Source organism: Aedes albopictus, chromosome 2 (genome assembly GCF_035046485.1).
Source record: "Aedes albopictus strain Foshan chromosome 2, AalbF5, whole genome shotgun sequence".
Classification (NCBI taxonomy): Eukaryota; Metazoa; Arthropoda; class Insecta; order Diptera; family Culicidae; genus Aedes; species Aedes albopictus.
The window spans coordinates 252928308-252943723 of record NC_085137.1 but is presented as its reverse complement, the minus strand read 5'-3'; the positions used below and the strand labels follow the sequence as shown (position 1 = coordinate 252943723).

Genomic DNA, 15416 nt, shown 5'->3' with positions numbered 1-15416 from the left:
TCTAATTGCAGTAAAAGCAAAGGAAAATAACTTTCCCGCTGCCGTCAACCGGCTGGCCACACCCACACTATCTACACTGCTTAGCTTTCTACACGTTACAATTTTTGCGAGAGCAAAATGAGATTTAATATGCGAAAATGAGTTCAAGTGCTCCGGTGGCAATCGAACGCATGACTCCCAATTCGCTAGACGGGCCCTTCTATTCCTCCAATCTAAGGAACCATTTGACCATCTCCGTTTCCTGAAGGCCGTTCAGTGTCCCGCCAGACACGCGTTTAATCATCACAGGAGAACAAAGAAATGTTGTTCCAAGGATTTGATATTGATAAACATGAAAAAATCAGTTTTTTTTTTAAATTCAAATGGTAATTTTTATTCGTTCAATTTTCTCTCCTGCCGTTAGTATAAACGTTTGATGTCTGTTTGTGTATATATAAAAATAAAACCAATCCTTCCTAGTTCAACTTTCTCTCGCTGGTTGCTCATTAGTTTATTGTTTGATTGACTTAGCCTATCATTGCCCTACAAAATACAATATCCGTGTTTCGTCTACATTTTCTCAACTTTCTTGTCCTCTGTGATGGGACTTTCCTATAAGTAAGTGGGCTCAGTTTCACATCAGTTTCCAATCTCTTGCGGTATTTTGATACAGATACTCAATCACTGTCTGCGCCTATCGTTGTTCTTTCAAGACCTTCTTGAATGCTCTCTAATTAAGTTCAACAACGTGGTGGTTTATGTGGAGAGAGGGATTATTTCCTTTGTTCTCCATCAATTCCAATTTCTAAGCTTCCTGAATGCTGTTTACGTAGCCTTGAATATGTAAATACGTTGTATATATATGTAGATATAGACACACAAATATCACATGTTTTACTCTCAGTTTTAACAAGAAAAAAAAAATCATAGCTAAACTATTGCCTTGGATTTTCCTCTGTTTCAACAATGAAAAAGTGGTTCGTGTCATCCCGAAGCACAGTGAACAGAAATGGGGCTCAAAAAAGCATTTTTCAGAAGCCATATTACCATTTCACAATTTGTTATGCTAAGATATTGAGAATCAGAAAAATGTTGCGGACATGAATGTAAAAACATGTGGACAAGGCTGAGCAACCCTGATTTAGACCATTCTCATACGGAATCGGATATTTCAATAGAAAGTAACCTAAGCCGAAGACATTTCCAAAATATTAAGGGACAGTATAAGCCGTGGTAGGTAGCCCGCTACACTCACTCAAGGGACCAATGAAATAATTAGTTGAAACTAACAGACATCTTCAATGTGTTGGTGATTTTCTATTTTTAGTCGACAATGGCGCCTGTCATGTCCGATTGCAGGTCAATGTGTGAAGGAGGAGGAAATGTTGACACAATCCCTTGTCCACGGCACACGGTTCATGCGAATGGCAAAGTGTTTTGAGAATCCTAATGGGATTTTTGCAGACTTGGGACGTTGGGAAGTTTTTGCTGAGAATAAGAACAATAAAATGCTAAAAGAAATTTATGATTATTTTAGAAAAAAAAAAAAACATTTGAATGACCTTTTAAGCTTAAAACCTTCATTTGAAAGTCTGCCACAACGGAAAAAGGTGGAGAGATGCTTGTTTGAACAGTGTGCAGTGAATATAGATATCCCATGATTGTAATTTTTATATACATTTATAACCGAAGTTCCGAAAGGTCCTCAGAAGTCTTAAGAATTTTATACTGATTCCGTATAATAGGTCATTTCCATTAAATTCCTCTTTTTATTTTGGAATACAATTGTTATATACCAATCTAAAACAGCGGTTTTTAAAAAAATACGTTTCTGGGCTTCATTTTTGCCCACTGTGCACTGGGGGATGATGCTCGTTGCTCAGACTATACATGACTTACACTGCTATGATATATAGGTAAAATTGGTTGCAAATAAGCAAACAAAAACAAACAAAGAAAAAAACCTTCGTTAAACATTGATCACACTAGTTCGCTGTTGGACAGTGGTTTGCTTACTGCTAGGTGATGCCGCCGATGAGGTGAGAATGATTGCCGTATCGTCCACGACCAGCGCCGTCTGGGAACAGCTTGCGGACCCCTGCATTAGCGATGACGACGTCGTGGCGCTGGTGGACGCCTTAAAACTTAAAATTTCTTCATCTCCTGATAAAAGAGTATCAGATTCTGAGTCATTAGGTTTGGTTTTTTGTATCATTTTGTATTTTACCTGAAAGTAGGGGGAATCACAATTTCAGTAACTCAGTTTTCGTTAACAGTGAAGTTTGAGGGAATGTGTCGGAAAAGTCTTTTGATTTACGCAGGAATACACATAGAAGAAACGTAAACGTAATGGTAAAACGAACGAAACCTTCTACTAAATAGAAGCGTACTACTACGACGGCTACAACAACGAAGAATAACAAACACAGCTAATAATCGTCACGTACAAAGTAAGAGAGGCAAATCAGAGAGACATGGCTGGAATTCTCATAACTCATTGGTTTTTGGTTGAAAATGTCCTCTTACTTTTTGCAACAGGCTATGTTCCCTTCCGTGGTGATGTGAAGTACCTGTATTGCGCTTTTTTCGTGTGTGCCTCATTAGGAAATTGTCGGTAACCCAAAAGATGAGAATCTGAAAAAAAATCGGCAGAAATTACTAGAGCTCAAACCCAAAATACCATCGCCCATTCATACATTAACGAAGAAAGGAATCACCAGCATCACCACGGCCAGTTCGATTCGGGGATCCTTGAACGGTGAGAGGACAAAGTTTTTCACGTTGTCCCAGATGTCGAGCTGAATGAAAAGAGTCGTTATGAGCTTAACGATCGCCATCAGTCCGACGTAGATCCACGTCTGGTAAAGCCACGACTTTGGAGCTCCTGTAATCATAGCGGAAACAAAAAAAAAAGTATATGAAGTAAGTTATTATCACATCTGAAACTCTCAACGTGCAGAAAAGTTCCAAGATTAAAATTTGGTTTATTTTTTGTATTTTATTATTATTATTTATTTTTATTATCGAGATTTTCAGCCCTCAGCTGGTTCATCTCTTTTTCCATTTTGTTTGTTTGTTTCACGAGGATCCAGGTAATTTTTAGCTAGACATTTTAAATATTTTCAAAAAATATATCCACTAACTTTTGAGATTACAAGCAAGTTGGGTAAGTGTGCCTATTGTTGTGGCATTAGTGTATATTAATTAAAAAACCCGATTTAATCCACCTATGGTGAACAGAACCCTTCTTACACTTATTGAAATTATTGTTGTATTATTTGTATTTAACATATTTATTTGGTGCTATTGACCAAAAGTTCTAGAAAATATTATGGATTTGGCATCTAGAGGATTGGTTTCCAAAATATCATCATGGACCATGGGCTAAACTACCAGAAATGCCAGACACCTCCTAGAATCTTGTATGGAATGTTTAATAAATAGTTTACATATTCTGGAATATTGTATCTTTTGTTAACTGCCAAAAGATCTTGAATCGATTAATAAATGGATAAGAAAATCACCGAGATACATTTTGTCTAATATCTCTTAATCAGTCGATTAAATTAGCTCCGAAGTACTTGGTATTCATGGTTATGGTGTAGAAAGGACAAACATTATATATCCACTAAGTTAATCAGTTTTGGCATTAGCTAGTTATGACTGTCCGGTTCTTGCATTTTTCCCACAATATATAAATTCAAAGCTTTCATTTAACATATTTTTAATTTTCATAGGATTCATGTTTATTTGTAATTTGTTATTTATAATTTTGTTGAAAACAATAACCTGCTATAGTATACACTATATATGAGGTCAGCATTATTTATTGAAAAATAATTTCCCATATAATGGTCAAAAACTCATGCAAGATAACAAATGAATATAATTAATATAACCGAGCGATATTTATACCCTTCTTATGGGTGTAAGAAGAGTAAAAAAAAGATCGTACCACCTACTGAAGGGTGTCTGCCAAAACGTTAATCAGTAGTTTTCTATCCAAATTTGCTTGGAAAAATATAAAAACTATCGTTTTTTCACGGAAAAATAAATCGCTTGCACCAACATTAGGCACACTGTTCCTATTAGGCCGGAACAAATCTCATTTTCTTCTTTTGTCACTTTGCTCTCTGACTCGTCAAGGGGGCGGATGATAAATAATAAATGTATTTGATGAAAAATTACCCAAACAATTAGGCAAAATCGTCAAACTCATCGGATTCGTTAAGAAATTTTGTCGATGACCCTAATTTCACTTTAAAATTTTGAAATTTCTTAAATAATTTATTTGTGTCCCCCTTCAAAATGTCGAATTCGGACAAAAAAATTCCGAGGGGGGGGGTGACATAAGAGAAAATCGAAATTTGTGTCAGCCTTATGGAGGTAAAATTTAATTTTGGTTCCCATTGTTGCGGTATCCCATTGAATTCATATGGGATTTTGGAGGATAGGAACATTACCGCAACGTTCCTACAGCAGCAAAAATATTAGGGAAAATATTTTTTTGAAGTAGGTTTTTGGACAAATCTTAAGCACACATGGTGCAATCTCATAATTGAATCATGACACATCTATTAAAAATGCCTTTTGGTAACATTCCAGTCGAAAAACTGCTCAAATGCCACTACAGCAACAACAGGTACTACCGCAACAAAGGGAACAATTACCCTAACCGTGCAATCAAGACTGCAAAATATCCTTCTTTTTTTAAGGATCAAGATTATCATGTCTATTCAGTGGCAAGTACCTAGTCCACGTTGTCCGCGTCGTTTTTCTTCAAGCAGAGTTTCGTTATTTCGTGGATGTAGCGTGCAGAGCTGCATAATATCAGTCATGTCAGTTGACTACTGATTTTGCACTACCGTCGCTATCACTGCAGGCCGATTAATAAATATCAGAACGACAATGACAGGCAACGACTTGATACTGACCCGCACTCCAGATCACTATCATTGCAACTGAACTGATATTTTGGCGAGTTCAGTGAAATTTCAAAATGTTTAATGACCAACATGAAATACTTGTTATTTTATGCCACGTATTAAAATATCATCACTGTAGGTGTTTAATTTGATTTTAAACGAATTTCAAAGATGGCCTATCAGTGATATCTACACTCCATCATAGTCAGTTCAGTTGTGATGGAGGAAGCAAAGTGACAGTGACTCAATAGAGTACACGCTGACTTGGATCGCAGTTAGTCTATCAATATCGGCGATTTTCCTACCTTTGATAGTGATAGAAAGCAACTCTGGTAGCGTGTAGATGTGTTTATCTTCCGTTTGTTTTTTTTTTTCGTTTTACTCATTTTACGCGGTTTATTTTTGATTAAAAAAGCGAAATGGCTGGTAGCCGGCAGTTAAAATGTAGTGATCGGAGCGCGAGAGTGGTATCCGGGATCAGTTGCGCAAAGTGATTTCAGGAACCGCCTAATTATACTACAGGTTCCAAGAATCACCGCTTTCAGGATGCTGTTCAAGTCCTTCTTCAATTCCAGCTCTTCTAGGGACCTGTAGGCTTATCAATATTCAAACACTGAAACAGCGTCGTGAAACTGCAATGGTTTTATTTGTTAACGACATCGTTTCGCAGCGAATTGATTCAACTGAAATCTTATCAAAATTAAACATTTACATACCATCACGGCAATTGCGAAATCGACACTTGTTTAAAACTACCCATAGTCGCACAAACTATGCCAAAAATGAACCTTTGAATCAAATCATGAACATTTATAATCAACACTGTGAAACTATTGACTTAACTATGTTGCGGCATAATTTAAAGAAATATTTTAACACTATAAGAAATAACATCAGTAGTAGTACTTAAAATATTTTAAAAGCACAAATTATACACACATCCACCAGCATACTTTATTTATATATTTTCTTATATGTATTTTATTAACAATATGTACTATAACTTTAAGAAATGCAACAAAAACTGTATGTATATGTACTAGTCTACGTTGTTTGACGAAACTGAATAAATAAATAAATAAGCAGAGATTTAGGGACATTTGCGGTTGATGAGAGGACAACCGGAACTATACGGCATTGGCGTAGCTAGCTTTTACTTTTTCCTTACTCACTCTCCTAAACAAACATGAGAAAGAAAAGGATGAAAGAGGGGGCACAGGCTCCCTCTTGCATCCCGCTCTTCCTTATGGTTGTTTAGGAGAGTGGGTGAGAAAAAAGAAAAAAAAAATAGCTACACCAATGCTATACGAACGTCCTTCAGGAGCCACATCTGCTTCAACTCCTTCGCTAGATCGTAGTACTTGATTATCTTGCCGGAGAACGTTGATTGGACATTATGGTGTAACGGTACAGCGATGTCGATGATGGTTACCCGCTTCATCCTTTTGTCGTAAACCACAATGTCAGGCCGGTTGGCACAAATGAGGACGTCCGTAATGATCTCGCGAGCCCAGTACAGCTATTTTCCAATACCGGGTCCGGCGGCTGGTACTTGTAGTAGGGTACAAATCTGTCAACCAAGTTGTGTTGCCAGACAGGGTGCAGCATTGAGCTTCATAGGCCCTGAACCATTCTGTGGTGTTCCTGAGTGTACTCTTAGGATGAAACTAAAAACATGGGAAATATCCATGGTAGAATCCAATTGGAATACCACGGATACATCCACACAAGCAAATTCCTAAATAATGGACGCAGTGGTTAAAAGGCTCTACAGAAAAAAAAAGTTGTGCTTGAAGGCAAGCTGTTTGTGCACAATCTTAGCAACTTCGTTGTGACGATCGAGGTGAGCTGATCTAGCTAACACTGAACAGCTTGCAACGACATGCTCGATCGATTCTCCTACTGAATTGCACTTCCTGCAGCGGTCCTCCACGTTTTCGTGCAATATGTACCGCCGATAGTTCTTCGTCGCAATTATCCGGTCCTGGATGGCTAGCATGAAACCTTCTGTTTCCGAGAAGAGGTCACCCCGCACCAGCCACGCGTTCGACGCCGCCTTTCGATGTGCTCGAGCTCCAGTTGATGGGGGTGCGTCCCATGAAACTCCTTCTGCTTCCACACTACGATCATCTCGTCAACGGTCTTGATGTCGCAGTTCAGCTGGTAATTCTCATGCGCCAGATGCAGGGCGCTGTAACCGTGGTCAGCTTCACAAACAGTGCGGTACATTTCATGACGGTTCTGGCTTTCTACAAAATATGCCCGCAACTGCTGGATCTGAGAGACACAAAGTGCCTGGGTATTGGTGACGCCTCTTCCTCCTACTGCACGTGGCAGGGTGACTCTCGATGGACGACTTTGGATGGCGCATGTGGTGCTTGGTGAACGCCACTCGTACTGTTCGTTCTAACGCCTCGAGGTCAGTCTTGGTCCACTTTACCACCCCAAAGCTGTAGGTCAACAGGGGCACAGCAAACGTGTTGATCGCCTTCACCTTGTTGTCGACTGACACAGGACACAGTTGACACGGTGCAAGAATTTGTCCAACAGTTCTTTCACTGTGTGGTGAATACCTCTAAGTTGCAGGAAGCCGAAATATTTGTACGCTTAACTTTCAACCATATTCCGAATCTGCTCCTGTTCATTGACGCGGAAAAAGCTGGCGTCAACGACTTGACCCCGGCGAAGATGGACTGACCGACATTTGTCAATTCCAAACTCCATCCGGATGTCGTTGCAGAACACCGTCACAAGCTGCAACAATTGATGTAGCCTCTGTACTGATTCCGAAAACAGCTTCAGGTCGTCCATAAAGAAGGTGTGTGTTATTCTTCCCGTACTTTTCAGTTGGTAGCCATAGTTGCATTGGTTGAGTGCTCTGCTGAGGGGGTTCATGGCAAGGCAGAACAATAGCGGACTAATGCTGATGCTGAGAGTTCTGGAACGCAAAACAGCTGTTCCATCTTTAATTTGTAGGGACGTGCTCCATATCCCCATCGCGTGATGCATCACGCGTTCCCGTCTACCTTGTACAACTGCAGTACTTTAAAAAGGTACGAGTGCGGTGCTGAGTCGTACGCACTCTTGTAGTCGATGTACGCCATGCTAAGGTTCCTCTGCTTTTCGGTGGCTTGACCCACAATGACTGCATCTATGATGACCTGATCTTTGCAGCCTTGCGTGTTCTTGCGACACCCTTTCTGTTCCTCGGTCATCACGATGTTGCCATCGCAGTGGGCCTGTATCCTCCTCGCTATTACCGACGACAGCACTTCGTACAGACTCGAAAGGCAGCTGTGTTTTGGTCTTTCGGCAGAAGATTAGTGACACCCTGGTAGCTGCGTGGGGTCTTCTAGCACCATGTTGAAGCATTCCGCCATCCACCCGTGCTCAAGTAGTTCGAAACCCTATATGATATTCCACTGGTATGTAATGCAGTAATATCTGACTGACAACATATAACTGTGATCAGGACTTACTCTCGCACTCCGTATACCTAGCCATCAAGCAGTCTGTTTTCTGGTGTCTAATTTAGTGCGTCAAGAGCTCGGCTTCAAATAAAAACAATACGCTTTCACTTGTATAGTTATTGGGCACAAACGCTGGTGTGTTGTGGATTGGCATCTAAGCCGAAAGAGAGATGGTTCGTGAAAAACTGAATGTTCATGGTGTGGGCTCGGGTTCAGTTTGGCTTTCAATTCCGCAGAATTATTACTTGTTCTAGGGCTTAGTTGGTTAAAGCGCCAGTCCACAGTGGTTCCATTTGTTCAAAGAAGCGGTCATAAATCATTTTCTTCGTTTTTTGAAGGGCAGAATCATTATAAGTGACCAGAAATAGCATGTTATGACTAAAAACGGATATTCCAGTTCATTTTCATGATCATCCCTTGAAAAGTATGAACTTTGAACATTTTTATTTATGATAAATGGAAATAGCATTAAAAAAAACCTTTATTTTGCACAGAAATTAATAATCAAATATTTTTAATTATTATGAAGAGTGGGTCGAATTCTGAGGAATTTCTGCTAAGTATTGCACGTTAAAACATGTATAGCACGACTGTATCATAATAGATTCTTGTGAATAGAATCAGTATTAGCATTATAATTGTGATTTTATTAGTAGGTTGTACTGCTATAAAATAAATATATGAAACTGAATATTTTTTTCAGAAATAAGGTAGTTTGCATTGTCGAAACACAGATAAAATCAGCACATATCGAATTAGTATGTATAACTACAGTACCTAATGCCCAAAAAGAGATAATTCTGAAACAATAGTAACAATAGTGCAATTACAGAATCAATTACTTCTGAAATTATTTCAAACAAATATTCAGGATTAATTCACAAAACGTACGTAAAAGGAAATTTTTCAACCATACAAATATTGCTTTACACAGTTATATGTCATATAATTCATGAGCCTGCGTATTGCACAATAAAAAAGATTCAAGTGTCTGTCCAGTCGTATTTGTTTCTTATAATTGCATTGCAAATGCTATCCAGTAATATAGTACATGGAATTTTAATCATATATTGCTCTAACCCAATAAATGAAATATTTACAAATACCCCTCGTCATTACAATTTAATCAGTGCCTGCTATTTTAAAAGAAATCAATTTGTACACTAAGATTTAACGTTAATGAATTTATCAAATATTCCGATTTGGGAAGATAATATGAGGAGTAAATACGCTCTTTTAGTAAATATTACTAAAAGAGTGTATTAACTCCTTCTTCTTCCAGCACTACAGTATTAGGTACTGAATGAATTTTGAGGAAATTTTTCAATGTTGGCAGCAAATGCAAAGCTTCTTATCAAATTCGACAATTACAGAGGTAAGTTTTGACGAAGCCAAATAAGAATAGTTGTTATGCAACTATTGATATATGAATACCTCAATACCTCCAGAAGTGTATTTTTTTTTCATAATTAAAAAAAAAACATTTTCAAAGATTGTTTTCAAATAAAATATCCCTCAATTATTGTAAAAAGCTTTGAAGTATCTCCTGTAAAAATTTCAGTCATTTTGGTACGCATTTCAGACAATTACAGAAAAACTAGTATATATATAATTTTGTAGTTATTTTAATACATATTTTTTATAGAAATAACGGGTAACTTCCAATACATCCTGCAAGCTTGTATGCAGATATTTGCAGCTACAACCTTCACAGATTGATTCTCCTACTCAAATCTGATCATTTGCTGGCGGACGATTGATTAAATGTGGTTAAGAACATGTTTGAAATGTTACATGAATTTTTATTATGTATACATTCTATTGGTAAAGTTATGTGCCTATTACTCACATTCCCATTGGTTCAAAAACATCCAGATCCGGTTTTATGCGCTTCGAATTGGAAGATAAACATCTATTCTGATTCTCTGCGTTGAAAACCAATTGAAAATTTACTTGCTTTTGTTATACGAAGACGCGGAGTACAACTCAAAAGTCATGTGATTTTTCGACAAATTTAAAGAATGTAAAATTGCATAACAGTACCCACGCTCTCATGCAAAATATGCAACAGAAACCTACATAAAAATGGATTTTCTGCATTCTTGGGAACATGATTGATTTATAAAAATTATACAAACTCATAAATTAGACAATCAATTTTTCGATTTTTGGCCTATGGTGGTACCACTGTGCAGTCTAGCGAATACGGATTCGTGGATTCAAATCCCACCAGAACGCGATTTTTTTTTCACAAATTCATCTCTCAATTTGTTAATTAGCAACATTCTGTGCCTTCTAACTACAAATTTTTCTGTATGTTTATAACATACCAGATAATCTGGTAAATGCCAGTAAAGGGCAACATATATCAGTGTAACCTACAACCAATAAGACGCAATCGGTGAAGTACTAGATTGAAAGTAGTGAGCCGGATTTTTGTAAGGTGAGATGATCAATTTTCCATTTCTTATAAAAAATGGTGCAAACAGTGTGGGTATTATGATTTCTTGACTAATTTGATGATGTTTGAGCAAAAGTAACTGTATTTTTGTATTATTTGTTTCTTGCAACTTAAACAACAAAGTTTTCCAAATTTTTGCTCAAACAGCATAAACTTAGGCAAGGAATCATAATGCCCACGTTTTTTGCACCATTTTATTACAGAAACGATGAATTTGCCTTCTCATTATATAAAAATTGAGCTCATTACTACAAATCTAGTACTTCACTGATTGCGTCCTATTATGTTCAGGCTACGAGTTGCATTATTAAATAGAATAAGAGAGGTCATCATTGATTTGTACCGCAAAGTCATGAAATAATCACATTTTAGGGTGATACAAAACTTTTCAGGTGCTGCAATATTCAGTATGAGTTTTGCAATATGCGATTCCATATTTATGGCGGGTAGTGTAGTGTACATATTCTATATATGTACATTGGACACCACATTTTAAGAAATGGCACCCAAACAGCCTCCTGTCACCGCAATACTGCCCCACAGGAAAATAACAAGCCAACATCTCTGGTTCCCACTTCCAGCCGCCTCGTTGAACACAATAGCGGCGGCTCGGCGGCTTGGTTCCCCATGACAGCGCAATGTTTGTAAACAAACATAATTCCAAGAGTAAAAATCAAAAGCGGCGAAACTTTTTTTTCACAATCATTTTTTTTTAGCTTTTAAAATCGTTAGTTTAAGCAAAACATGATTTTTAATTTCGCAATTATTTATTTAAAAATGAAGTCGTAATAGTATCAGCTCGTCTTCGTCACGGGAATAAAGTTTCCATAAAATTTATAATTGTTATTGATATGATTCAGCCACAATCAATAATCGTTCCAGGATTTTGATGCTGACCTCAAAAACATGGCCGCGTGACAGGAGGCTGCACCCAAAGTACTCAAATTAATAGCATGAACTACTTACTTTATGACTTAGATGTTCTTTTCAAAACTAAGATGTTGGTTCAAAACTAAGACACTATTTTAATATATTTCATTTGTTTGACCATTTTTTGAATTTTTGTATGAACTTCTGTTTTAAAATGTTAGCTAAACAAATATCTAAGCAGAAAACGACATTTATGCTATAAAATTGAGATGCTCGGATTGTCTCGTTAGAGCTTCCCCTCGCCGGAACGATCATTGAGCGAAAAATGCGAAGAATCGTAATCCGTTTTGTCCAGCATTACAAGCGTATTGTACAAAGATCCAATATCGTTGCAGCACATCAATAGCTCTTGTACATTTGGCGAAAGAATGTCCTATTTTGGGGGTTTTTATCAACCATACCATACATATCATCATATCACTCAAGTCTCTGACAACAATAAAAAGAGTTCATTCGATCAGATTAAAGTTTTTCACGTTTTATTTGAGGTCCAGAAACTGGGCACGATCGGTGATGTCTACGTTTGGCGCATCGTGTTTGAATATGAGATTTTACATGAACTTATTGTTAATATTAGTCGTGCAAGGACACGACACGTAAATCGGTTGAGAACTGTTTCCGCAATTTTAGTCATCATATCGACGTTTTTAAAAGCATGATTAAAAGTTTCAAGCAAAGCAGAAACGCTATAGCTTTGTCTCTATACTGCTTGGATCTCTATGAAAATTTGACAAAGCATCCTCAACAGACCTCAACATATATAAACATAAAAACGGATTTCATAGCTGCGTATCTATTATGCAAAATGACAATGCAGAAGTCATTCGTTCAATCGCACTCCAGATTACTTCTGCTACTTTCAGATAAATGTTTCAATCGCGATAAGACTTGCTAGTAGAGCGTTCTCCATGCTCCGCCGACTGATAACATTCAATGTTTGAATATAGTGAAACTAGTCTACAGTAAAATGTGGACATGTTGTGCGGCGGTAACTTCCATCTCAAAAAGAATTTGAGAAAAAAATGTGTACTTTAATACACAGTATTATCTTTTGAATTAAAAGATTGTGTCATACTAAGCAGTAACTATATTTTGTTCCTCTGTTAGTAAAATAAAGTGAGAATCATTTCTGCATTCGGCATTTGATACAAAACTGCAGAGTAAAATTCAGGATCAGAATGACAAGCGACCTATCCCTAATGCTGGTAGAGCCTTCGACTTGCATACAGCTAGATTGTAACGCAATCGACACCCTTTTCCTCTACACCAGCGTTCTTTGCTTTACGTTATTTGTATTTTTGGCGAAATTGAAAACAGCTGAACCCCGAAAAATCGCGTCCAGATTTTATCGCAACTTAACTTCAAATGGATGAATCATTCATCAGACAATATGTGATGTTATTTCACAAAGAGATAAACCGTCGATGTAAATATCGTACCTAGTAGGTACCTACTGAACAACATTGTGTGCAAAGTACTTGACTCCCCTGGTAACCAATGCGCAGTGTAAAGAAATTGAGTAAACAAATTTCTCTTTTTCAGTGCTGGGCAAGAAAATTGTTTTCATTGGTTGTCAACATCAGCTTGCTTTTGACGAACGACCGATAAGTGATATTTCAGTATTCATAGTATTATACAATACACCACGGCAATAGAACGTTGGGGAGGTTGTTATGAAAGAACCCAACCTTCCAGTATTAGGAATGCACTAAACACTTTTATCTAATCTAAGCTCTCACGACTATTGGAGCTTGAGCTTGGTTGACTACCCATAGTTGCTATCGTCAGAATCAATAGGATAGCTACTTGGGATTAACAGGCATTTTCAATGTGTAACGTGTTTATGATCTTAAAGAATGGCGCTTTGAAATGCCAGATTGCTGGTCAGTGTTCAAGAGAAATCGAAAGATAAAGCGTAGTTACTCCGAATGAGGAACAGCATTTGTTGTTTGGTTTGGAAATCTAAGAGTTCTGGAAAGCCAAAGTTGAGCCATTTGCATTGAGATTTCACTTCTTTGCGCTCCGTCCTGAAAAGAACTTATAGGGAAGGAAACAGAAGATATAAAAGTGCCTTAAAAGTGAGTGAACTTTTTTTGCGCACAGACATACATACATACACACATACAGGGGATGGCCAAAATGTTTGGGATAGGCAACTTTTTTTATCTTACAAAAAAATTCAACATGCTGTAACTTTTCATAGAGTACATCAAAAAATCTCAAATTTTGACTGTTCGTCAACCTAATATGTGTGCAACATTGGTACAAATTTGGGCTTGACTGATTGATTTTTCGCGAAGTTAGAACCGATTGGGTAAAACACTATTATTAAAACAACTAATTTTTGAACTGTCATATCTCGGAAACCAGTGAACCGAATTGAATGATTTTTTTAACGTTTATCAACAATATATTGATACTTAATACGACGTTATAAAATGTAATAATTTCTCACGGCGAAATAAGTTATACCGGATTGAAATTTTTACCCATATAGAGGAAAATAAGTCAAATTTACAATACCACGCAAAATTAACTAAATGCGTTCTTCCTTTAATCTAAATAGGCTCTAATATATCTGATTGAAGATAACTTCAGAACAGAAGTGGAAAACCATTGGATATCAACACTAAAATTTATTGACATCGATGTAAAAAAAAATACATATTTTCGAGAAAAATCCAAAAAGTGTCAATCTATGATAACTTTTTTCAACGTTTTAAAAGTACCTATGTTTTAATAGTTTGTGAAGCATTTGCATATTGTTAGTGTACGTTCAAAATTTCATTCAATTCGGTTCACTGGTTTCCGAGATATGACACCTCAAAAATGAGTTGTCTGAAAAATAGTGTTTTACGCGAACGGTTCTAACTTTGCGAAATATTAATCAATCGAGCCAAAATTTGTACCAATGATGCACACATAATAGGTTGACAAACACTCAAAATTTGAGATTTTTTGATGCGCTCTATGAAAAGTTATAGCTTGTTGAACTTTTTTGTGAGAGAAAAAAAAGTTGCCTATCCCAAACATTTTGGCCATCCCCTGTACAGGCATCATCTCAATTCGACGAACTAAGTTGATTGGTATATGTGACTTGACCTTCCGAGCCTTCTATCAAAAATTCGTTTTTCTATGTGAACATATAACCTTTCAGTACATTTTGGTGTATGAGAAAGACAAAAAATATAAAACAGGAGGAGAAGGCTGGAGCAGAGATTTAAATCATGACCTTTAGCATGTCGTCTAATTTTAGCTCTATAGAATTTTGAATAATCACTTATATTTCACAAAGTTCTAAGAATGCCCACTTATTTTCTCCTATCTACTACATATAGTAGAATAATGTTGATACACTTCTTTTTTATTAGCAAGTGCATTTCACCTCACTCTCCCTTGTGTGAAACCCACGCATACCAAATCAATCATCGTTTGCAAAACTTGAAACATCGATAATGCGCTTGCGTAGTGTTTGCTAAACAAAATGCGAATCTGATCTTTAAACAACAATAATAAACTCCGCTAAATAAAAACAAACAGGCGACAAAGCACGACATTAGAGAACTGCTATGATAAAAAAAAGTTAGCGTCCATGCGGATTAAGAAGCGCTTAGCGCTTATCCATCGATTACTTACCATACTCGCCAAAGT

At 37.1% G+C, this 15416-nt stretch overlaps 1 protein-coding gene across 1 annotated transcript; it reads right to left on the bottom strand.

Annotated features, from left to right (window-relative positions):
• Nucleotides 1-344: 344 nt before the first annotated feature.
• LOC115269612 (uncharacterized) lies at nt 345-15410 on the bottom strand. The gene is made up of 4 exons (XM_062851528.1): nt 15402-15410; nt 2676-2863; nt 2550-2613; nt 345-2142 (listed from the first exon to the last, which is right to left on the bottom strand). Exons 2-4 carry the CDS (start codon nt 2814-2816, stop codon nt 1949-1951), a joined length of 399 nt encoding a protein of 132 aa, XP_062707512.1. The 5' UTR covers nt 2817-2863; nt 15402-15410; the 3' UTR covers nt 345-1948.
• Between the last annotated feature and the right edge of the window lie 6 nt (nt 15411-15416).